The 26334-nt window shown below is 41.5% G+C and overlaps 1 protein-coding gene across 2 annotated transcripts; it reads left to right on the forward strand.

Moving 5' to 3' along the window:
- The first annotated feature begins 6534 nt into the window (after positions 1-6534).
- Positions 6535-26334, forward strand: si:ch211-225b11.1 (uncharacterized protein LOC561694 homolog). Of its 2 annotated transcripts, XM_020658877.3 has the most exons (13): positions 6535-7296; positions 11761-11895; positions 17786-17996; positions 18860-18992; positions 19380-19514; positions 20632-20735; positions 21029-21153; positions 22933-23045; positions 23262-23402; positions 23647-23746; positions 23948-24048; positions 24171-24338; positions 25859-26334. In XM_020658877.3, exons 1-13 carry the CDS (start codon positions 7086-7088, stop codon positions 25970-25972), a joined length of 1791 nt encoding a protein of 596 aa, XP_020514533.2. In that variant the 5' UTR covers positions 6535-7085; the 3' UTR covers positions 25973-26334. The 2 variants fall into 2 exon arrangements, with proteins under 2 accessions (XP_020514533.2, XP_065807829.1); XM_065951757.1 differs by lacking the exons at positions 6535-7296; positions 11761-11895 and adding an exon at positions 13727-13795.

The following is a 26334-nucleotide window of genomic DNA, read 5'->3' on the forward strand; positions in this document are numbered from 1 at the left end:
ACGGAGAAAGCCACTGCTGTCTAAGAAAAACATTGCTGCATGCTTGATGTTTGCAGAAGAGGACCTGGATGTTCCTCAGCACTACTGGCAAAACATCCTGTGGACAGATGAAACCGAAGTTGAGTTGTTTGGAAGGAACACACAACACTATGTGTGGAGAGAAAAAGGCACAGCACACCAACATCAAAACCTCATCCCAACTGTGAAGTACGGTGGAGGGGGCATCGTGGTTTGGGGCTGCTTTGTGCATCAGGGCCTGGACAGATTGCTATCATCGACGGAAAAATGAATTCCCAAGTTTATCAAGACATTTTGCAGGAAAACTTAAGGTCATCTTAATTCCTCCTGACCGTTGTGCAGGTCTGATCTGCAACTACAGGAAACGTTTGGTTGAGGTTATTGCTGCCAAAGGAGGGTCAACCAGTTATTAAATCCAAGGGTTCAACTGTATCCTTTCCTTTAATTGGTCAACTGTCAGTACTTTAAAGAAGTGCTAAATCTCAAGTTCTTTGCAATAAAATAAAGTGGAACCAATCTGCAATCACTGCGTGACTGCTGGTGTTTGTAATGTCACACATCTATCTACTGCGTTATGATCTGTTTCTGTTATTTGTTTGCACCACATCACAAGCTATAGTCTATAAGTGCTGTACTTTGTGTCAATGGATTACCTGCTCCATACTTGTCCACTTAAAAAACAAACATTAAATAAATGAATGAATGACTGAATACACATGAGAGGGAAGTTAAACTGTAATCAGGAGTTTATTCATGAAAAGACTGATTTTGTTAGACGCCCTCACAGAAAGCAGCACAGATGTTTTTTTAAACATAGAACTAAATTCTATGTGTTTGATATGGAGAGAGATTAGTTTGAATAATTTATTTCCTACAATTAAAATGTGATTATACTTTTGATTACATTTTCTTTTTAGTAATTATTTATTTTGTTTTTATCTAGTTTTTGCACAATAAGAATTCAATTAGTTTGACTATTGAGCAACACTGAGGTTACATCAGTCTATGGGTTACATAGTTAGGTTTGCAGGTAGGGTCATCATGAGCCTGATAGTGCTTTTCTACAATATAGATACAATCCGGTTACTACATTGGACACCTCTCTGTGAACTTAAATGTGACAGTGTTTAGCCCAAGCAGCAACCTCAGAAGTTAAAAAATGAAGCCTGGAAGTGCAAAATCCTGCAGTTCGTCGGGTGTCCACTAGAGGCTGGCTGCAGGAGCCTGAGAAGTCACATACACACCCATTCACAAAAAGGTCATGTTTACAGCCTGGTTCAAAAAACCAAATGGGTCTGATCAGCTCATGTCTCCATCGACACACACTGTACCATGAATTTTCTGATAACTCATCCATTTTGATTTGATGAAGGATAAGAGTTATGCACAAAAAGACCAGATTCTACATGGAGGCTTCTTGATCTGATTTACAATAGGGCTGGCACAAAACATCGACATGGCGATATGTCGTTATCCTCCTGACTGCTTTTATACAGAATCAAATCCAGGTGCCAAACATCACATTTTAAACTGAGCGAAATACAGCACTCTGAGCAGCTGCCGATTTGACTCACTGAGTCACTACTTCATGACTCCACAAGGTGGCGCTTAAGGTATTAATGAGGTTAATTGGCCAAAAGATATATTTTTTTATTTTATTGATCCTGAGGGAAATTCCACATTTTAGCTGTCATGACATTTGGATTTGTTATCTTCTGAATGTATTTTTTTTAAGTTCACATTCTGCTCCTTTCTCCTCCTGTGTTGATCTTATTTGTAATGTTCTTTAGTTTGGTTTAGTAAGTGCTGTTGCGTCACGGCAGTAAGGTCCCTGAATCCCCGTCTGACAGGTGCCTCTCTGTGTGGAGTTTGCATGTTTCCCCCCGTGCATGTGTAGGTTCTCTCCGGGTACTCCTGGTTCCCCCCTCAGTCCAAACACATGCTTGTTAGGTCAACCCCCCCCCATCATCATCATCACTTCCACCTGTGTCTTGTCTGTCAAACCTGGTTTTGATTACCCCTTGTGTATTAAGTCGATTGGGTAGACAGTCCCTTCTATCCGTGCTGTATACTCTTAGGACCAACTGTTGAGTAGGCGCTCACAGTAGGCAGATATTTGTTCCTACTTCGTCTGATTCATTCAGTGTGTAAGTGGCGTCATTAGCCCGCCTCATGTTATTGACACTCCAACTCAGATGTGATATGCATGATGGGTCAGTAAATAATACAAAACTTCACATTACATGAAAACAATTTAATTCAATTTAATTTAATTTAATTTAATTTTTTTTAGATTTATTTTGGGCATCTTGTGCCTTTATTGGAGAGATAGGACCGTGGATAGAGTCGGGAATCAGGGAGAGAGCGAGTAGGGAATGACATGCAGGAAGGGAGCCACAGGTCGGATTTGAACCTGGGCCGCCCGCTTGGAGGACTACAGCCTCCATGCATGGGGCGCGCACTCTACTGCACCACCAGCGCCCCAATTTAACAACTTTTTGAAAGGAGTGTCACCCGAAACCAGCCGCATCCATCCTCGTTTTTTTCGTTTTTTCATCCTAGTCTGTTTTGATTTGGAGGCGCACGTGAAGTGACGTTTTTCATTTCATTTCCCACAACATTGTGAGTGTCAAAACACCACCCATTTCCTGAAGGGATGCATCCACATACTGCACAAAACTTGGAAGTTAGAATTGTAGTGGAAAAATACTATCTGTCTGTTGCCTTCGTTTGACCTTAAAAGATTAGGATGATCGTGCGTCATTTAGCAATTAGAAACTGTTTCTCTGTATGGCCTTGGTCTGTATCTCCAACAGGAGCACTCCTCAGGATCTGGGTACAGCATGACCTTAGATCAGTGCCCTCCTGACAAAGGAGTTTCTGTTGGTGTTCCTCCCTACCAGGTGCCTTAAAGAAGCTTGTATAGATAAATCACCAGGCAAACTAGCAGAAGGCGTAGTCACTAGGGCAAGCTGAAACCAATGACGATGTATCACTCATGTATATGCAAAATACCTACAACCTGTGAAAGTATAAATATGCTCTGCAACCTGGACTGCCCCGGGAATCTTTGATGCACGTGTGACTGATGTTACTTTTGTAGCTGATTACCCCTTTTGCAAAATAACTTTTTACTATATGCAATAAAATACACAAAGACAAAAGACTTTGACTTGAGATCTTTCATTACCAACAGAAAAGTCCACAACAGTAACCATGCTGAAATGTTCCGTCTACTGAGGTCGACCCAACAAATGCCTACTGAATGACCAAGAGGGTTCAGTCTATTGAAAAGTCTGCACTGCATACTAAACTGTGGCTATTCAGGAAAAGGCCACCATGTTCCTTTCCTGCTGTGTCAGTTTGTCATCTGTCCAATATAAACCTGCTGCTTGTGTTTTAGGCTGAGTTTGTGGTTGTTGTGATTCTTCCCCTTGATGGGAGAGCAACTTGGAGCAGTGGGAGTAACTTGAGGTTAAGTGTCTTGGCCAAGGACACATCGGACATGTGGCTGCAGGAGCCGGGGATCGAACCCCCCCCGACCATTCGGCTGAGAGATGACCGACTTTACCACTGAGCCACAGCTGCATCTATGGCCGCTCTCTTACAATTCCCACTTGACATTTAAAGTGACCTTTTTCTTTGTTATAATAAAGGACAAACTTTACCCTGAATGAATGGTCTTTAGCTTTTCCCCTTCTCAACTGTTTCACTGTTTTGTTTCTCACCTTTATTTGCCAATCAAACGGGATCGTTCTGCTCAACAACTGAAACAAAAACACTTCTCAGTCAAAACTGATGATGCTGATAACAGGCATAAAAATATATGTATTCATATATAGTCTATAAATCATAGTATCAGCATTTTGGTCTAAAGTTTAACACTACAATTCAAACCACAAAAACCAGCAGAGCTCCAAGTCCATGCCACAATCTGAGCAGCATGATGTTTGTACTTTTAATAAAACGAGTGAGTGTTTGGGTTCTTTGTGTCCTTTGTTTCTGTGTATGGAGCCACTGGAAGCAGGAAGGGGAACTAGTCCCCCCCCCCCCAGCAGGGCCAGTTGTTGCTTTAAGGGGAATCACATTGATTCAATAACAGCTGGAGGATGCTTTTTGCTTCATGCTGTCTGACACCTGAGTAATCTCCGCTCCAAAAGGTTTTGAATGAGTATCGGGCCGAAGTTTGTCATAAATTGCTTCTTCTACTTTTGGGTCCTTTAATATGCATTTCTGTTTCTTGAAGTTGTGATGGAGCAAAGCTTGTTTTGGATGCACATCCTGCATTAGGGCTTTTGACGGGGCAGTACACAGCGGGGGCAGATTCTTTGAAGCTGTTTCAGTTTGAAGCAGACACTCACATTTATAGAAAGTTCAACGACTCTTGTGTTAGAGTTCTGTTTCCTCTCACTGTTCCTCCTCTACTCCGCTGATCTGGTGCACGCAGCTTTGCAAGAGTTGCATTTATCAACAGAGCGTTGTACTTCTTTTATAGCATCAAATAATGAATTAAAAACTAAACTTCACAGAAAAATAACCAACTTGAAAAAAATCAGAAGCATAGGAACGAACTCTGTGTTTAAGAAAAAAATATTTGGCGCATATTTTTAATGTTAAAGGCTTTATATGTGATTTTTTGATCCAGCAGATGTCGCCCTTGAGCACCAGCATGAAACCAAAACAACTCGCGCTGCATTGTTGTGTTAGCATGCTAATGCTAGCGATCTTTATTATGCTGGTATCTTCACACTGCATGTAAATTTACCTGAAATGAGCGTGATCTAGAAACACAGTTAAGCAGTGAGTACAGTATGTTATTCTTCTTTTCTCTAGTCCCTCAATTAAACAACTTTTATACACGAGGGGAGGAGTCAGCTGGCCGTATAGGCGATGTAAACAAAGTGAAGATAGGACTCAGAACTGTGAAAACATCACAGACAGTGGGACTCGGGTGTTACACCCATTGTAGACAGTCATGACTCACAGAGTTATTTTCAGAGGAGATACTTGATTTCTATTATATTGAAGTGTGAAAAATCACATATAAAGACTTTAAAGGTGCACTATGTAGATGGTGAAATTTTAAAGTTGGAGAAGTGAAACAATTCTCTGTTATATTTTCTGAACTAATTCCACAAACAATTCAAATTCAAACAATGGGTCTCTGGAACACTGTTATGAGCTAAAAAGCTACCAGGAGAGTTACAGTCTCACTGTTGCGGACCCCCCCACTACCATAACTTCTCACATGGCATTTTATCTTCAAACAGTGATCCAGGGACCCAATTTCCCACTGAGGACAGTTTGTGTATAGAGTTATGAACATATACCACATAATCTGTACAATTCTCAAACTTTCACATTTCTCTTCCAAAACTCCACAGTGCACCTTTAAAGTTTGACCCATGTCTCATCTGTTGACATGGAGGAGGCGGGGCTTATGAACTATACTGTTGCCAGCCAGCAGAGGGAGCTTCAAATGTCTTGGGGTTCACTTTTGAGGAACTGTCATCCTTTCCTGGATGAGATGGGACAAGATGTTTGCAAAGGCAATATTTTTAAAGCAATACGGCAACGTCTGTGGATCAGCTTCACAAAACAGCCCTGAAGAAACAAGCGGCAAACCTCCATGTTGAAAAATGAAGAAATCAAGACAATGTGGAAGTGCAAAAAATGTGCAGTTTCTCCAGTGTCTACTTCAGGCTGGCTCCCAGAGACCCAGAAGTCCCATAACCCCAACCACCCCCCTGTTATGTTGACTGAAAGTTAGGGTGAGACAGCATTTCCAGCATGGTAATCGCCACCGACAGGCTGCCAAAGCCCCCTCTGCAGGAACAGATGGGTGACTTCACTCCAGTGGCGGTTCTAGACCACTTTTACTGAGTAGGTCAAACTGGGGCCAGTTGTTTTGTCAGAGGGGAACATTAAACCCAGGTGAAAAATAGACAAAGATGATCGCTTTAAAAAATATGTAAATATTATGCCAAATAATAGCGCACATCATTAAATACTATGATTTATATTTGTTTCAGTAACAGTATTTAATAGATTGTGAGTCCGGTTGTTGAGTCAAATACTGTGTATGTTGTTAGGGGGGCTCTTCATTTTGGAGGGATGGCCACAGGGGGGACCAAGCTCAGAGTTACAGGGGCACTGGCCCCTGTTGGCCCGTGCCTAGAACCGCCCATGCTTCACTCCATGATTATTTACTGTCTAACTCTGCCTTCACATAACCCACATACCTAATCTGTAACTCTGCAGGATTAACAGACACAACAAACCTTCACAGCTCTTTATCACACATTAACATTCAGTTTATCACTCAGCAGAGTTGTACAGCTTCTTTTACCAGACTGTACACTTGTTCAATTTGGCTGTAAAGATGCACATTTCAATACAGGAGGGCCTAACGGAGATTGACACGCCTTTGCAGTCAGCCCCAAGCGGCCTCTTAACGAACTGCAGTTTGTGGCACTTCCGCGTTGACAGTATTACCAAAGCCCCCTCCCCAAGGTTGTTGCTTGGTTGCCTCCAGAAGAAAAATAAACCACATTGAATAATTGCAGCTGTTCATCCTTGAGTCAGGTTCAAACAGACAAACACTGGAGTGAACTCTACTCACTTTTCTTCTTTTTTTTGAAAGAGGCGGGTGTAAAACTCACGGACCTGTCAGGAGCTGATGCAGAGATAATGGAAGAGGACACATGCAGTTGTGTGACATTACCAAAGAAGACCCACTGGGCTGAATGGGATGCAGACAGTGAGGGAGTTACGAGCTCATTGTGTTGTTTCTTAATAACGGGCGCGCACTGCAGGATTTAATTGTAAGGAATGGATGATTCATTAGGCTACCAGACAATTAGGAGGTTATTTATCGGTTGATTATAGCCGAATCGTTTAATCTTTGAATGTTTAGATGAACTACTTCGTAGTCGCTGTTGATTTAAACGGAGTCTATTGAATTTCTTCGTTTTACATTTAACGGGACTTGCTCGTTTTCGTGTTTTACGCGGCGCTTCTTAAATCTGATAATTGGTCGCGTCATTGTTACCGTCAACAAAAGGAGGATGGAAGTCGGTGCTGAAAACTCAGAGAGACACTCGCAGGAGAGAGAATCCGCTCTGAAAACGTTTGAAATGACGGATTCACCGGCAGGAGCAGAGGCGCAGAGACCGACGTGGAGCGGCCGGCTGGAGTTCATCCTCGCCTCGGTGGGGTACGCGGTGGGACTGGGCAACGTGTGGAGGTTTCCCTACCTGTGCTACAGCAGCGGTGGAGGTGAGACTGTCCATGAGGGTCAGGATGAATTGTTATAATCCTGCAGCAGCAGTGGTAAAACACATGTCACTGATTTAAGTGTTATTTAAATGTTCTTCAGGTGAATGAATGTTCTTCGAGTTTGAGAAACTTGCAAAAACACACTCAAGCTACTAAATCAGTAACACTGGATAAAGCTCAAAACTGTGGACTGCTTAAAAGTATTATTTTTCCTTTTCATATTGTAATCCAATACCATGCATGTAAAGTCACTGACACTGTCAGTCATCAACACAGCTAGGAGGGAAATGTTAGAGGTGTGGAAAACCTAAGAGGAGGACCCAGATGCAGATCTAACAAAAATATTTATTTAAACAAAATGGCCAAAGGCAAACACACACCTTACTAAAGCAGAAAACTAACCACAAGTAACACTAGAGCACGAGGAAACCGGACAATCTACTGACACTGACATACAAACAACATCCAAGAACTAACACATCTGACTTACAACAAACAACAATGAACTGACACAGAGGGGAAGAAACACAAAGGCTGTTTTGGAAACCGCATACTATGTGAACAACTGCGAGATCTGCAGTATGCCAAAAATACCAGGATGTCATGCTGATTCGGGAAAATTGTACAGTATGCATCGGACCAGTCTACCTCGCGTACTGTTTCCTACAATGCAAAGTGCCAGGTCAGAGATCAAAATGCCGGAGCGCAGCTGTTTGAACTCGTCGGTGGCGGTGACTGAATATCTTGCCACATTATGAACCAATAACAAATATGACATGTTCATATATTTATAAGTCTTACCACCTCGGATTTTCCTGCTTTGTAGACTGTGCAGTGCATGTGCCACAGCTGGACCAGCAGCTGCAATTACAGGGTCCTTGGCTTGTTCTATTACTACAAATTATTCACAGCTGAGTAAAACCAGTTTAACCGGGGCCAAGCATACTGGAAAATAACTGACGACTGGCAGTCATACTACATACTACTGTTGAACTCAGTATGCAGTATACTGTATATACTGCATACTGATTTAGATAGTAGTAGTAGTAGTAGTAGTAGTAGTATGCGGTTTCGAAAACAGCCAGAGACTCTAGACATACGGTAATCAGACACAGGTGAGACTAACAAGACACAGGTGAAGACAATGAGGGAAATCAACATGGAGGGAAACACACAGAGGCAGGAATACAATACAAGAAACACTGAGGACAACTACTAACTAAACCATGAAACACTAAAGACACACAGAACTCAAGAAAGTAACAAAAACACACCAGAACATAAAGAAACACTAGGAGACGAAGTTACAAAATAACACATGAAACACTAACCTAGAAAACACAGAAACAACACCATCAGACAAGAATGAGCACTAAAAACACCAAGAAAATCTAAACTCTGAAAATAAGAAACCAAATCATGACAGGAAAGTTCACACAACACTGGCTAACAATCCCTCAAAGTTCTCACAATGTTTGAAAGAAAACGTTTTTTCAGAGCACTTAAAATATCTGAATCAATTCATGTAATGTTCCTATGTTCTTAACGCAAGGAAGAATGCATTCTGGCAACTTTTCTGAGGATGTTTTGGGGACATTTGTTAGGTAACAGGTTATATTCTGCCATAAAACGTTTCTTTGTTTTCCCCCCTTTTTTATGTCGTTTCCCAGAAATCATGACAAATTAACCTTTTATCACGGAAATCTAGTTTTGTTTTCCTGATATTACAAGATAAATAATTTGAGATCTGGAGAAAACAACCAGAAATGACTTTTTATATCTCAAGAAAACTGAGTAATCGGAGTCTGTACCAAAGACATGCACACTGTGCCAAAAGCATGAAAGGAGACTGTTTAATCTAATCAGAAGGTGCTCGTGTCATGAGGTTGAGTATCTTTTGAATGCACACAAATAGTTTAACAAAGCTGTTATTTCACGTTACATTATTGCAACGTTTTTGCCTAAAGCTAGTATTGCATAGTGCATTGTAAACGGGCCTGAGCACGGTTACCTCTTGTACATAACGTTGATGATCAGCACTGCATGACATTCAGAGATTATTCCCCTCTTGTAAATGTAAAAACAAATTATAAACTCCCCTGAATATAGTTTAGACAATTAAAACACCAGCTTCAAAGATGACTTCTTAATTACTCTGTGATTGGGTTTACACTATTATCACTAAGCCTGGACTAAAAACTCTTTATTTAGGACTCATTTATGGCTGTCAGGTTGTATTAAAAGGTTACAGAAAGCCTGGCTACTTGCTTTAATCGTTCTTTACATGAGCACAAGAAGGAAACAAGGCTTCCTTTAAGACTTCCCTGTTTAACATGTCGGCCTATAAGGTTTTCAGCTCTTACAGCCTGTAGCCTTTAGAGCGGTCATGTGCAGGAGGACTGATATGAACATGCCTCTCTTCACAGCACAATAGTCTCAGTGTGGAGTCGGAGACAACAGAAGAAACTGACGCTGAAAGTCAAACTGCAGAGTCAGAAAAGCGTCAGTTGCTTTTTTGAGATCATGTGCCTAAAAAGACGACATCATCTCCGTTATTGTAATGACGGTGGGAGTGAAAAGTGCTGACGCGTTTGAACACAAATCTGTGGCTAGAAGAAAAAGAGAGAGGAGTTTCAACAAAAGTTACATTTATGTGTCTTCCACACAGACGGAGCAGAGGAGGTGACACTGTGAGGGACAGGTGTGCAGCAATGGTGCCAATGTTTGCAATTTGTAAAAGGGACAAGTCTTTAACCTGCTTTTTGTAAAGTGTCTGGAGATAACGTGTCATGAATTGGTGCTGTACAAATAGTGATTCATTGATTGATATGGAGCGAGTAAACCGCTGAATGCTCGTCCCTAGATGAGTCCTTAGACGGCTTACCTGCAACTTTTGGTAAATTAATTCAAGAAATTTCCCAATAGTGGGTCCCTTGGACTTTTTGATGCAGTGGTATCGACACATGTATTAAAGGACGAATGTGCGACATTTTACACATAAAAATATATCTTTAAATGAAGTCTATCTATCTAAATGTCTCTCTGAGTCATGACTATCTACAATGAGTGAGACGGCTGAGTCCCGCTGGTTGTGTTGTTGTCAGCGCTGTGTTTACATCATGTTTACATGGACGGGACGGCTGACTCCTCCCCTTGTGTATAAAAAAGTTGTTTGAGTGAGGGACTATAGAAAAGAAGAATAACATACTCACTGATTATTTGAATGTCATGTAACTGTTTTAGATCACGGTCATTCTGTGTTAATTTACATGCAATGTGAAGCTACGCGCTAACTCAAGAGCGCTACCATTAGCATGCTGACACAACAACGCAGCTCGAGACAAGGACAATTTTTTACACCTCTTGCGCTTAGGGCTTAATTAATGGGCGTTCCAATTTGATAACTCCTTTGTGCAAACGAGATTGGAGAGGGGTTGGAAGTGCCGGTGCTCAGGGGCAAAATCTACTGGATCTAAAAGTTGCACATTCTTCCTTTAATATCATCTGATCATAAAGATTAACAACAGACTGAACAGAGAGGCTCCTGCTAACTTTGACGTCTTTCTTGGGGGGTTTTCCCTGCATGTCTTTAAACTGTGGGAAAGAAGTGTGCAAATGAGCCGATCTTTAATTCGGATTAAGCCACACAGTACATGGATTTTTCTCTTTTTTAGGGATAAAGAGACACAAGTACAAATGAATGACCTCAGTGTTAACACTTCTACCTACGCATGATACAATCACATCCTTTCTCTCTGTCATGTTACAACAGCATCTGTGTTGTAACCAAGAATGACTCAGCTAAATCCAACACAGCAGCTTTTTAAAAGGAAAACTTCAGCACTTGATCCCCTCGCTTTCACTGAATTAAGGTAACAAATTTAATTTAACAAGTGGGTGTACAATAATAAGACATTAAGCCTGTAGTTTTACCAAAACAAAGAACGCAGAACATGTGAGCTTTGAACCAGTTGCTTCTTAAACATGCACTTGATGTAATCTGGAAATTTACTGGTTGGGTTGCATGTATTTTTTTTTTTTTTACCAGACTTTATCCAGGCTCTTTTCCTGCCAGCCCCCTTGTTACATTTATGCAAGAAGTGGAGGTGACGTGGCGCCCGTGTAGCTCGGTTTGTGGGTCGTGCGCCCCATGAACAGAGGCTGCAGTCCTCATCCCACTAGTCGCAGTTTCGACTCCTGGTCCTGGCCGATTTGGAGGCCATCCCTCACTCTCTCTCCCCTCTTCACACACGTCCCTCACAGGGGGGTTTTCCCTCTCAGACGGGGGTCAGGACATGCTGCAGTGTCATATCTACAATGTCTCAAAGATGGAGGATAAAGCTTCAGATTCAAACACACTGCAGCTCCTGGATCACATGCATCTCTCAGGATCGTTTCATAGCGTACTCTAGAGATGGTACAAGTATCAGTCATCTATTGTTCCTGTGTGTTCCTCTTTGTCAGGTGCCTTCATGATCCCTTATCTCATCATGTTGGTGCTGTGCGGTCTCCCTCTGCTCTTCATGGAGTTTGCTATCGGGCAGTACACTCGCATAGGACCTGTGCACGCTCTCGCCAAAATCTGTCCCCTGTTGAAAGGTGAGTGATGTTTCTCTCATGTCTCTCTGTTTTTTTTTAATACTTTTTTTGGGACAGTTGTGTAAAGAGAGGTTTTTATTTGAGTTTGGATACAGACTCTGGCGCATGCACGGGGCTGAATGAATGCATCAGGCATGAATGACTATAGTGTTTTGCTAATTTGTAAAATGGTATGGACAAATTACATTGACCTATTCTATTGCATTTATCTACTGCCATGCCTTCATAACGCAAAGCAAAGCAAATAATCTTGCCTTGCCTCATGAAGTGTTACCCATCAGGTTTTCTTGTGCATAGGAAAGCTCTTGTATATTTAGATTAGATCAAACAACTAAAAAAAAAAGGATAATTTTATCATGACTCATTGTCATTTATTATCTAAGTATCACGACTGCATGTGTAAAATATGTCAGGCAGTGCTGTTAAAAAGACTTCAAATTAAAAATACTACAAATTGTATAAGTTAGAATCCGACCTGTGGCTCTTTCCCGCATGTCATTCCCCACTCTCTCTGTTCACTGTCCTATCTCTCCAGTGAAGACCAAAGGTGACCATATTCCAGCACTGCCGGAAAACCAGATTTCCGGTCATGCAAATGCCTTGGAATTTCCCTGCAGGGGTGAAGGGGGGCATGGCAGAGGTTTTCACCTCAAATGGCTGTAATTAGCATTCGAACGTCTGGCCTGGCAGGGATTAACACATACCTCCAAAAAAAAAGAATAATTAACCACGAATCCAAATAATCTCTGTAAATCAGTGTAGTATGTAAACAGAGGTCTCCAAGTTTTCAAACTTGACTTTGATCAAGAACTGGGGGGTAAAAATGCACATCGCCTAGCTTATTCAGCTAATTTACAGTAAACATAAGGCACACAGTTTGAAACAGAAGTCTAAAGTACCCTCTATTTTTACTCCCCCTGTCACCATTACTGTCCAACAGTTCCATCAGTCATTTCACACCTGAATGAAATAAATCATTGACTGACTATAAAGAGGGACAAGACGTCTCCACCTTCTCCTGTTGTACAAAAGTGAAGCCAATATATAATGGATAGCAGAGTAGGAAGTCCCACCTCTTAATCTTATCAAAGCAGATATTTGACCTCCAGATGTAACAGTAGAACAGATTCTTGTGTCAGTTTGAAGCAGACACTCACGGCGAAATTCCAACAGATGCGTCTCTGCGCCGTTACAGCAGCAGAGTATTTCACTTTATTCAACGTGTGTGCGTCCACTGACTCCGCTTCGTTTCAGCTCCGTCAGTCCGAAGCCCTCTGCAGCAGATACGCAAGGCTTCTGTTTTTGCTCAGATGCCGGAGCACGGCAAATCAATTTACCACAGAAAAAGATCGAGCAGGACGGGAAGTCAGACACTGAATCCACAGTAAAACATCCGGTTTATTTTCAAAATAAAACACTCCTGCTAGCTGTCTGGCTGTGCATGACATGTGCAATGACAGATTCCATGTTTGAGATATGCTACGATATTTATCTGATGTGCGTTTTGATTTGTTAGTTTGACCCATGTTCCATCTGTTACCATAGAGGAGGAGGTGGAGCTTATGGCCTATACTGCAGCAAGTCATCAGGGGGAGCACCAAATGATTTGGCTTCACTTTTGGGGAGATGTAACGTCCTCCGTGATTTTATACAGACTATCACTGCCAATTTCCACATAGTCCGTGCATGCTGCGCCACGGTCGGACGGTGCACGCCCCGCCCCACTGGGTCTGTTTCTGAAGCGCAGCTGTACACACATCACAGGAGAACTACAAGATCGCACGTGAATAAACAGAAACACATGCAAACAACTTGTTGCTTTGTCTTTCAGAGGATGATTTGTTGTTCATTTGGTTCCTGTTTTGACTTGATGTTGATCAAGTGATGGAAAACACGATCGGTAATATATTGTGTTTTATTTTGAAACTGACCGCATGCTCTGCGTTTTCTTGTCTGACTTTCTATCCAGCACAAAATTTTTTGTCCATCTTTACGCATGAACATTTTGAACATTTTGAAATGTAAAAATGAACACTTTTACTGTTTGTATTTTATATTTTCAATGAAATCTGCTCTTCTCTGTCTGATAAATGGATTGTTTTTTTTTTTAACTTGTTGATGGTTGAGTACTTGTGAAATGAACATTTTCATCACAGCTTTAATCAGTGTCTATAGTGACTCGTTTGTTTGGACCAGATTTTTAATCAACCCCAGATTCAATTGAACTCTAAATCAACACGACCCAGAAAGAAATGAAGTCACTGAACCAATTCAACTTAAATTTGATTGATCTGAATGACCACTGAGTCAAAGTGGGTGAATGATGATGTGCTCTCACGGTCTTTTGAGGTGAAATTGTTAATCTTTAGGCCAATCATGTGGATGCAAATAAAGTTGTTTTGTTTCAAAGTACTCTGTTCATGCAACATTGTGCACGACTGGAGCTGTTTTCAAAATTCAAATACTCAAATGATCTGAATTATGTTGACTGAGAGGGCACTGGCAGCCACCCGACAGCTCGTCAAACCGATCATCGTCCAAATCAAACAAGAGCCCAACCATCAACAATCAGCACATGTGGGTTTGAACTGAAAATCCTGCCTGACCTGTTCTAACTCAAGATTTTTCTCCATAGTTTTCTTATCTCTTTAAAGACAGAGATAATCTACCCGGTCAAAATGTTCGGGTCCTTCCTTGATTTATCGCTCATTTCTTCCCGGTTAATGCTCTGTGCTTAACAAGGGCCAAAAAGCAGGTAGTCTGTTTTCTGTATGCTCTTTTCATGTGTTTAACTGTAATCCATGATTTCAATTCACACAAATATCACAAATCAACTGCATGTCCAATGCTTCTCCTGCAGTATGCTTTATCAAAGATTATTACTGTTCAATCTTCTGCCATTCAGGACCTCCGCCATCATCTTCACTCAGTGAGGTGACCTAGTTAGCGAAGCCCGACTCAGCTAATAAAACAGAGACAGAGGAGCTTGCTCTGATTTCTTCTCTCTGCTCAGTACAGGGGCGTTTCCAGAGAGGGCCCTGTGGTGGCCGGCCCCCTCTGAAATCTGATTGGCCCCAGCCTGAACTTTTTTAAAGTTATGTTCCTTGTCAGTGGAGACTAAATGGTGCATTCATGTGGTGTCGGACACATCGGAAACACAAGTTAGCGAGCTGTAAGATGCACACAAACGTCTGCTTAAGTCGGAACAACAACTCGGAAACTCTGGAACAAATTAGGCGCCCGAATTGGCGTCGTAATCGTCCTCACATGGGGGGCAAAAGATGTTTTGTTGAAGTTAAGATACTTTTCATTAATTCACGTATTGCACGTATTGCTGAAATAAAGCTTGTAACAGAGACATTCACACGTTTTCTTCGTAGCAGTAACGCTCTTTTTTTGTTGTTGTTACAACATTCAGAATTTCCAAACGGAAATCAAGTGAACATACTTAAGTTGTAAGAATGACTTCCGATTTCCGAACTCGGAAAACTGGGACCTCCCGAGGAGCATAAGCTCAAACCAACTTATTCGGTCTTTCAGGAATTTAGCTGTTTGAATTCACCCATGCAGCCCAGCCAGAAATTGTTGACTTTCATGAAAGTGTGAAGAGGTCTTATGATACCTTAGTTTTTAAAGTTAAAGTAGATAAAACTAGTGGAGACAGGAAGGGTAAATAAATTGTATTTGGTTGTGTTATGTGCGCGTACTTAACTTCATCCTAACTTTAATAATCGATGTGTCATGTAATGAATTCCAAAAACCTGTAGAGGACTCAAATGCAGTCTAAGGCCCCGGGTCCACCTAGTGTTTTAACCGGGACAGAAAAATGCTGGCTGTGCACTCGGAAGCGCTTCCATCGAGCGATTGTGCACTGAGAAGAAAAGCGCTGCACGTCGGTCCTGTCTCTATGACAACAGTCTTTTGACAACAGCTGCTGTATGACAGTACAGCCATATTGGAGATGTTGGCCCTAGCTAACTTTCAATGAATTTGGAAACAAGTAAAGAGATGGAGCAGAGGCTATAACACGCCCACTTTTCAGTCAACTCAGCCACACTTTAATTATGTAAACGTGTGCATAAATCTTAGCTTTAAACTAATTAAAACAGATGAGTTATGAACATATTGACCATTTGTATCATGGAATTAGTTAAAGAGACCAATTTTTTTCTTTACTTTTCCACCAGGTTGCAATTATGATTATTCCTGCTTTTAAAATAAGCATTTAATATAGGACATCTGGAAGATTATACATTTTTCGAACCAGCCTCAAGTGGACATTTGAGAAACTGCAGTTTTTTTTCACATACGCCTATTTCGCTTGGGTACAAATCTTGGAGCATAGGAGCATGGGAACAAAAAAAAAACCCTTTTCTTTTCTACAGACTACACAAAAATCATTAGCAAGATTTTTTATGGCAGGTGGATTTTGTTATCTGTAGAAAGAGCCATGGTAACTGTTTCTAAATTTGGCACCTAGCTCGCTAACTAGTTGCTAGCTCCAGCTATAGTATACAATTTGTAAGGTTTTATATGTATGGTTTTTATATTTGTATGATTTTATATTCAATCCTTGGAACTAGTTTTTTATGGCAGGTGGATTTTGTTACCTTTAGAAAGAACTGTACTAGCTGTTGGTGCCTAGCCCGTTAACTAGCTGCTAATTCCAGCTACATACCATTTTGAGGTTAGGATTTTATGGTTTTTCGCACCTGGGTAGTTGGTATGCATGCTGAGCTAAGCTAGGGTAATTCTTATACTTATCTGCCTTCTGGCCATGAGCCACATCCAGTTATATGAGTTGAAAGGATAGATAGATAGATAGATAGATAGATAGATAGATAGATAGATAGATTCCTGAATGGCACTGGAAAGTCTTTGGTGATAGATTACAGAGAGAGGAGCACAAAGAGTGTGAAATGTTGAAGGTGACATTCCAAATGTTTTTGAGAGGAGTATATAAACCCTGTTGTGTTCGATGAGACAGCTTCTGCATACTCCCCTTCTTCTCAGGTGACTGTTAAACCAGCCTGATTGAAGCTCGACTTGTGGTCTGTGTGTTTCCAGCGTCCCAGCTCTCGGTCCAGAAATCCTTCCTATCACCATTCTTAAAAATGCTATCATTCTTATTATCTCACTTTTTGAGAGCTAAATTACCAAAATGTCAGAGTTTTGCTTCTTTCTGTTGCCATTTTTCATACTCGTACAAACTCTAGCAAACTGTTTAAAGTCTAAAAAAACATTTGTTGGCATTTATTTTAATATTTTGGTAGTAGACATTCACATCTTCATTACCTAACAAAGATCTAGACCCGGAACATTGCTAATGAACGTATTTTTGCAGATTAGACAATGCTTGGCTATTTTTCCAGATATTTTAGTTTCAGGAAAATAAACAAATGGTCCAGGATTAATTCCCTTCTGAAATGTCCATGAGCAGCATAATGACTCTTCTTTTCTTGCTGTAGAGGATTAGATATTTTGCTGAGTCATTGCTCTGAATTCCCCACTGACGAGGTCAGATGAAATCAACCACAAAACACGCATACAGTATCTGAGATCCACAGGTGTTCAGTTAAAGACTGAATAGTCGACCTCTGTTGGAGGACTTTGATCCCTCCTTTACCCATTTGGTTAAAAGTCTGTTGTATTCACAGGACGACAGACACACAGGAATTTCTAACCCATGGCTCCAGGAATGCCTTTTATCTTTTGACTGTTGTTTATCTTTATATAAGATGTAGGCTACACCCATTACCAGGCGCGAGTAATTGACATTTCCCTGCAAAATATTAAGCATTTGGCAGTTTTTTTTAAATTATGAGATTTAAAATGTCCACGCTCTCCCTCACAGGTGGTAACATACCTTTCTTACTGCGTCTCTCTGCAGGTGTCGGTTTGGCCACTGTTATCATCAGCTTTGTGTACTCCACGTACTACAATGTCCTCATGAGCTGGGCGCTGTATTATTTATTCAACACGTTTGGAGCGTCGCTGCCCTGGACGTCCTGCAACAACTCCTGGAATGTTGTCGCCAACTGTTCCAGTGGTTTCCCCGGCAACGCCACCCACCTGCAGTCGGCCAGCCAGCAGTTCTTTGAGTGAGCGACTGCATTCATAACGGCAAATCCATCTATTTATACACGTGACAATTCTAGAGATGTTATTTCTCAATGTTTTCATTTGCTGGACTAAAAGTATGCAAAAACATTTCTGTTTTTTTTAGTATTTTCAGCATGGAGTGATATTCGGCCTTAAAACCCCCCAAAAGGAAAACTTTTCACTTTCAAAATGACAGTAATTGGACCCCTTGGTTTCTGAAAGCTAACCAAGTGTTTTTAAAAGAAGAGATGATGCAACATAGTGGTACTCATGATCGTGTCCCAACCCCATTTGTAAGACGTAAATGTATCATATTCAAATCGGGCACAATGATGTTACCAAAACCATGACATTTCTGTGTTTTTATTTACATTTTACACAACGTCCTGACTGCTTTGGAAACAGGATTGTACACAAACACACAAGATTGGTCATTTCAGCCGAGAGATTTCTGTATCTGTTGTGTCTACTCACTATTTTTCAATTCGTGCCAGTACCAACAAAGCTGACAGTTTCAGGTCAATACTGGGATTCTGCTAAAGTGTTGCCTGGCCTCGTGAAAAACAGCTAACATGCTACCACCATGATGAGGCCTCATTACCGAACTCTTAGCTTCATTATTACAAAACCGAGGAGTTTAAAACCAGGCAGTAAACATGTTTATTTCTGATGCATTTTAACATGGGACCTAATGGGGACTCATTTGTTGTGGAACAAGCCTCAAGTGGACACTTGAGGAACTGCATTTTTTTTTTTGCACTTCTGCAGTGGCTTCATGTTTCAACACTGGATGGTTCTGCTCGCTTGAAATCAAGTTTTGTGGGAATAAATAATTCACCTTCCTTTCTTCCATTATTTCCAGTCACAAGCTTCTGGAGAAAACGAATGGCATTGAAGAGCTCGGAGGTATTCGTTGGGAACTCTTTGGCTGTCTCATCCTGTCCTGGGTCATTGTGTATTTATGCATTTTCAAAGGAGTCAAATCCACTGGCAAGGTCAGAATAATCACCTCTTCTCTGCTGGATGAGTTTGTGCACAGTGTTAATTATGAGTTTGTGCCAGTTTTAGCAAAGATTATAGAAAATGCTCAAAACAAATGGATCGTAGTTTACATTAAGTTTGATACCTCAGCCCTTTGGAAGAACATACTTTATTTTTATTTTAGATTAGGATACCAAAAAATGTTGATAATTTACAATCGTATATGCTTTTCTGCTCAGTAACAGATTGACTAGAATTGAATAAAATAACCTGGCTCGTACCAGAATTAATTATTTCCATGAGAACAAAACACAAACCATTCTTTCTGATGTCAGTAAAGTAATTCAATTGTTGCAACCCCACAAATGCACGACTAACCGACACTTTTATTTGTCACACAGGTTGTGTATTTCACCGCTGTGTTTCCGTACTTCATCTTGTTCGCCCTGCTCATCAATAACGTGCAGCTTCCTGGAGCAAAGAACGGCATCCTCTTCTTTGTGACACCCGTCTGGAGCAAACTGTTTGAAGTGAAGGTGAGACTCTCTTAATGAGTGAGTGACATCAGACAGTAGACAGGCCAACCAACAGGACTTTGATTACATGTTGTCCTGACAAAGTTGAAAACCATCTTTATTTTTTAATGTATAAATGTCATAAGGACCATGAGATTGGGGGCGGCAGTAGCTCAGTCCGTAGGGACTTAGGTTGGGAACCGGAGGGTCGCAGGCTCAAGTCAGGCAATATAGTGGTACTCATGATCGTGTCCCAAGCCCCACTCTGACATCTCTCCACCAATGCATGTCCATTGGTGGTCCTGTTTGTGCATGTGTGTGATTCGGGCCTTTGTTTGTGAGAGGCATGTCTCTTTATAACAGAGTGTAAACCCGAATTTCCCTCAGGGATTAAAGGATATAAAGCATATCAATATCAAAAGATTGACAGGTGGATTGGCTCAGCGTCGGCCAACAATGCAGGCGTTGTACCGAGCCGTCGTGGTGAAGAGGGAGCTGATCCTGAAGGCAAAGACTTACTGGTTGATCTTCGTTCCAACCTTCACCTATGGTCATGAGCTATGGGTAGTGACCAAAAGAATGAGTTTGCAAGTTCAAGCGACTGAAAAGAGTTTCCTGCAGATGGTGGCTGGGCTCAGCCTTAGACATAGGGTGAGGAGCTCAGACACGCTGGGGGAGCTCAGAGTAGAACCGCTACTCCTTTGCATCGATAGGAGCCAGTTGAGGTGGTTTGGGCATCTGATTAGGATGCCTCCTGGACGCTTCCCTTTGGAGGTATTCTGAGCAGGTCCAACTGGGAGGAGAACCAGGGGTAGACCCAGAGTTCACTGGAGTGATTGTATAGCCGTCTGGCTGGGAACCCCTGGAAATCCCCCAGGAGGAGATGGAAATGTTGCTGGGGAGAGAGGGAAGTCTGGGTTGACTTACTGCACTTGCTGCCACCGTGACCTGACCTCAGATAAGGAGAACAAAATGGCAAAAAATCATGGCAACTACTGTAAAAGAATGAAAGATGTTGCACACGTGTAACTGAACAGCATGCACCTCCTCCTAAAGTGTGAGCCTAATAAGCTCCTGAACTGGAAATTAGTCTTCAGAGAATTTCTTTTCTCAGGGATGCAAATCTTCTCCGTCACAGGTTTGGGTGAATGCCGCTGCTCAGGTGTTTAACTCCATTGGGATAGCATTCGGCTCCATGATATCGATGGCGAGTTACAACAAGTTCAACAACAACATTCTCAGGTGATGAAAAAAACATGGAGCACTCTGTGTTTGTGAAAGCTGTCCTTCACTGTCCTGATGTTTGTGTTTCTGGTTCTTCACTCATCGTTATAAAACTGCACATCTGTCACATCTGTTGATTTTCTCATGATAAACTTTACGACTTTACGATTTGGGGTTTACCCCAGTGGTGGCCAATTGATTTCAAGGGGGGCCCATGACACCCCTGACCAGCCCACCTGGACACGGCTCTGCTCTCATCTACTACTCTTTACCTGAGACCTACTTCCATTCACACGTGTGTCTTTCTTCAGGGATGCTTTGATTGTAGCATGCACCAACTCATTCACGAGTATCCTGGCTGGCTTTGTGATCTTCTCAGCTATTGGCTACATGGCTCATATTCATAACCTCCCTGTGGACAACATAGCTACGAATGGTAAGCATCAAGCCTGGAATGACCATGACATCATGGACTTGTTGCTAATTATAAACGGATGTCAGAGTGTTAAAGATGTACATACAGTAGACCCAATAACAAAGGCAGTTTCAAGTTGTACCTTGTTCTTGTTTACATCCCCAGAGGAGCGTTTTTTTATTTCTCTCTTAAGCCTGGCTCGGACTGCAGGATAATCAGGCCCATTTGAAGACCGACTCCCCTTCCCAATAATCACGAGGTTGTTCACGACCAGAACCAACCCAGATTATTTTGTAGTGTGAGTGGTCCTCCTCGATCAGAGGGCATCAGGGCCATCCCGAACATGTTTGATATTTAGGATTTTAATGTTGTCGATTACCATGATAGCGTCTGGTGGAAGTTGTACCTGACTATAAAAACCACGTGAGACCAGGGCAGACAGTGGTAAGACCAGTGACACAACATGTATGGGTGTGCTGGACACCTGAGATGCACATGACTGTTAGAATCTTAGAACAGACAATCCATGTTGTCCATGTCTACCAGCGATTTCTTCTTACAAAATCCTGTACGATGTGACCATTATTTTCATAATCTGTAATGTGTGCATGCTGGAGATAAGAGAGAAGAATAGATTTAAAAACTCCTGTCGTCTGAGCCGGGCTTAAGAAACAGATTTCAAGATGTGCAGCCCTGCATTGAATGATTGACGTACTGTATGCAGGTTTCTTTAGGATATAGAATAGTCAGCTATCATATCTACGTAAGAGCAGCATTCTCAGACTGAGAGTGCAGCTGAATAAAGTCTGTAACAACATCCCTTACAACTAAGATAGCAAACTCAATAACCCTACATGGCAGAGATCATGGCATAGAAGCTGGATGATGGTAGTTTGGACTCAGTCGCTGTTAATAACTTTTTATGTGCAGGCTAACATGGGATAAAACTGACTAAATAAGAAGGAACGTGCTCACACACACACAGAGCAGATGCACATTTATTAAAAGGAACAATTCATACTGATACTGTAAGTGACATGTGATGATCAAAATGTGCGATTTAAACCCTGAATTCTAAGGAAATAAACGAGACCTAGACATACCCGAGACCAGAGTGCTCCGAGACCGAGACAAGACCAAGACCATAAATATCACTGAAAAACCATCATCTTGTGTGCTGCAGGCTTGTCACTCATTTAGACCATAATGTGGGAAAGGTTGCTGCCATATCCAAGGGTAGTTGTTTGTTTTTTTAGAAAGAGGCGTTTTTCTTCTAAAGTAGTCTGTGAGTGGTGATCTTCATTTAAAATCCAGGGTTCATCCAGTCTGACTCCGTGACAAGGCTGCCCTAACCCTCATGGGCTTATAAGACACCAAAGAATTCAGTTGCAGTGGTTCACATTTACAAATCATAACATTACAAAGTTGCCAGCTCCTGTCGCAGTTCAGTCTTAAACAACGTATTATGTCTTTTTTCCCAGGCTTTACAAACAAAATCTGCTATAACAAAGGTTCCTTTTTTAAAACACAACTCAAGTTTTTCATAATCGTCCAGCCAAAAGAAATCAACATCAATTGAAGACATTCTTTTAAAAAGAACATCCCTGATGTCAGCGTACATCAGGCAGTGAAACAAAAAGTGAATCTCGTTTTCAATTTGTCCTAACTCACACAACAAACAAACTCGGTCTTCCTCTGGAATGGTATTAAACCTGCCGGTCTCTAAAGCTAAAGGCAATGTTCCTGAACGTAGTTGAGCGCTATACTCCAAAAAAAAATCCCTTTGGTGTTGTGTTTCAGGTCCTGGTTTGGTGTTTGTCGTGTACCCTGAGGTACTCTCCACCATGCCTGTCTCCCGGCTGTGGGCTCCTCTGTTCTTCTTCATGCTGCTTTGTCTGGGCCTGGACAGCCAGGTAACGTTCTCTAAGAGCCCTTTGTTAACAATCCTTAGTAAGTGGTCTAACACACATAACTCAGGTGCTTTTAGGGCGAATCCAATCCCTTTGATCCCGACATAATCTGAAAGAGAAGTACAGCACAAGGCCAAAGACAACATTTCCTCAAGGGGGCAATAAAGTGTATCGTATCATATCGTATCGTAGTGAACACTGTTAACGTTTGGTCCACAGTTTGCCACGGTTGAAGTCGGTGTCACGTTCATTAAAGACGAGTTTGGCCCCAGAATTCTGCGCTTCCTCAAGAGAGAAGAGCTGGTGACCCTAGCCGTGTGTGTCCTTGGATTCATACTTGGGATTCCTCACGTTACAAAGGTGCAGCATGATGATATTTACAGGATACATTTAATTTGTAATGCACTTAATATTTAAAATAAATCTTAAAGTGCCACAGAATAAAAACCAGACCATAAAGCACCAGCATGTTTCTGCACATCATTTTTTAAAATTAGGAAATGATGTCGTTACCATTGTGTCACCAGTGACAGTTGTTTGTCATTTTGTTGTGTAGTCATTTTGTCCGCTCTCGTCCTCTGTCTTTCCTCCTCGTCCTGCACAGGGAGGTATCTACGTGTTCCAGCTGATGGATCACTACACCGCCGTGGTGTCTCTTGTTTTTCTGGCTTTCTTTGAAGTTGTAGCCGTCTGCTGGATCTTCGGTAAGATCAGCGTAAAGTTCAATATACACCAAACCCTCAATAAACTGTTTCACGACGAAGGGTTTATCCTGAATAAAGGCTGGCTTTGAAAACATTAAGCTGAACTATGAACAACTTACATAGCTCTAATATGAGGACATTTGTAGTTGGGTTCAAGTATTGTTTCAAGTAAAAAAATCACAACTTGTATTTTTACCTCAGGTGTCCCACAGATCTCCTTAATGGTGGAAAGGATGCAAGGAAAAACTCCAAATATTTATTTCCGGGTCTGTTGGCTGCTGCTCTGTCCCATGTTGGTGCTGGTGAGGTTTCAATAATCAGAGCCAAGATGTTTTTTTATCATCTCCAAGGAGCATTGCTTTCATAACAGTAACAATCATGTCTTTGAATAAAAAAGCTTCTGTCCGTTCTCTTCCCCTCACAGTGTATACTGACCTCCAGCGTCATCCAGTACACTCCTGCTCGCTATGGGAAGTACAAATACCCAGTGTGGGCTGAGGGTGTGGGCTGGTGTGTCTCACTGGTCTCCATTGTGTGGATTCCGATCGGAGCCATTCAAGAGATGCTGCACAACAAAGGATCATTCCTTCAGGTGACTACAAAACGTTATCATTCTGAAAAATGGCAGATAAGGCTCAATGCTAATGTTAGCATGCTTAAACACTCCCAGTTATCCAAGTAACAAATTCAACATATGAGTTCAAGTGTTATCATTAGATAGTTTTTACTTTCCTTTTTTCTCTTTGTATGTCTTAAGCCGGATGTGCACTGTACGATTTAAGGACGTTTGAGATCTGATGTTTTATTTGTGCGATTGATTTTGATGTCAGGCCGAATTTCAGCTGCATGGTGTGTCCTAAGTCGTCAAGTGTACACTGAGGCATGACGGTCAGTCACAGCATGATCAGCTGCTCCTGACCGGTCGGATGATTTTCTGAAACGTTTGATATTTTGATCGTGAGAGCAGAGCCACCAGCCAGTTCCCCCACTTCAGGACGTTTTTACCTGATTTTACCTGCACAAACAAACTGACAGCGTTCAAAATGACTGTGGCAAAAGCAGGTATGCCTGTTTAATCCGTCTTCCTCCACCTATCATGAGGAAATATGTGCAGTCCAATAGCTAAGAGAGAAACTTTGTGATGAATAAGCTGCTAGTAAGCTTGTGTTTATCTGTGATGCTATGTGTGCGTGTGTGCGTAAGAGCGATTTGTGTATTTGAGATGTGCATATGAGACAACTTAAATACACATGTATCCATGGTCAATTCTGAATGCTGTTTCCCCCTTTAACTCGTACAGTTTGAGGAAATTTGAGCTTTGATTGTGCGTCTTCAACAATTCAGTCGGCTATTGTGAGCGGACTTTTCCCCACAAATCTTGTATAATCGTACAGTTCAAAATTGGCTTAAAGGAGAAATATGTAACTCTGACACCTAGTGTTTAAAATGGGTACTGCAGTCCAAATTCAAAACACTAGAGAGAGCTGTCTCCCCCCGCCCCCTTCTCCCCATAGTCGATGTGCACGCAGGTTGTCATGTCGCGGACTCTGAAGCTTCAGTGTTTATCCAGCTCTGCATGGGTCTGTAAACCTTTCTGTGTTCTAACCTCTCTCCATTTTTCAAAAGCATCTCCAATATTGATCCTAGTTTGAGCACGTTTCTGCTCGTGGAGCTTATTAGAAACATGCAGAGGCTTTTTAGGTCGGGTACAATCACTTCTATCTGAACCACTTCTCTTGCCCGCTTCCATCGCTGCAACACCTGTTGACCTGATAACTGCTCTCATATCTGGCAAACTGAGGGGCGTCCAAAACGACTGTGTGGGGGGGTGTCTTAAAAGCGCCTACCTTCTCTGGTCCAAACAAATCCAGAGCATTCAGGAGCAGAATCTAAAGTTAGAAGGAGGACATACTGGCTGCTGCGTTGTTGTCAGAGAAGCCAGCACTTCAACATAGCATGTTTCCTGTCTGACGATATAGTGCGGTCATTTTATCATTTAAATCAGTAGATATCTTACAGGTTGCTCCTTTAAGTTGATTAAACATGTTTGGAATAACTTTTTTAGAGTTGTCAGCTGGTTTCTAAACTCGTGTTTTTTTCTTTGACCCTCAGAGACTAAAAACAGCGATGACTTCCTCTATAGACCTCGATGCTGAAGATTACCTACCGGAGAAACAGAACCCAGACAACTCTGTGTCTGAAACTTTATTGAATTCAAAGGCATGAGTGGGGCTACGGTGACCGATTTAAATGAAGCGTGTAAAGTCATGTAAAGGACTGTTTTACACTGACACACACTGACTGTATGTTTCTTTAGTGAAATTATTGTTCTTTGCTTATTAGTTCTCCCAGAGGGCTGATTCTCACTGACGTTGATGGAACTTGAAAAAACGTATTCTTCGTCCAAGTGTGTAATGAATTGTGGGTGCTTATGTTTCATTCTATATAACACAGGTTTTTATTTGAACCAAAGTAAGTGATATTTCCTCCTGTTGGTTAAATAATCACAACAAGGTAACTTGTGCAAAAAAAGTAACTCATTTGCAATGTGTGATAGAAATAAACAAGTTTTATATTTTTCTCATTTA

Source organism: Labrus bergylta, chromosome 2 (genome assembly GCF_963930695.1).
Source record: "Labrus bergylta chromosome 2, fLabBer1.1, whole genome shotgun sequence".
NCBI classification, from domain to species: Eukaryota; Metazoa; Chordata; class Actinopteri; order Labriformes; family Labridae; genus Labrus; species Labrus bergylta.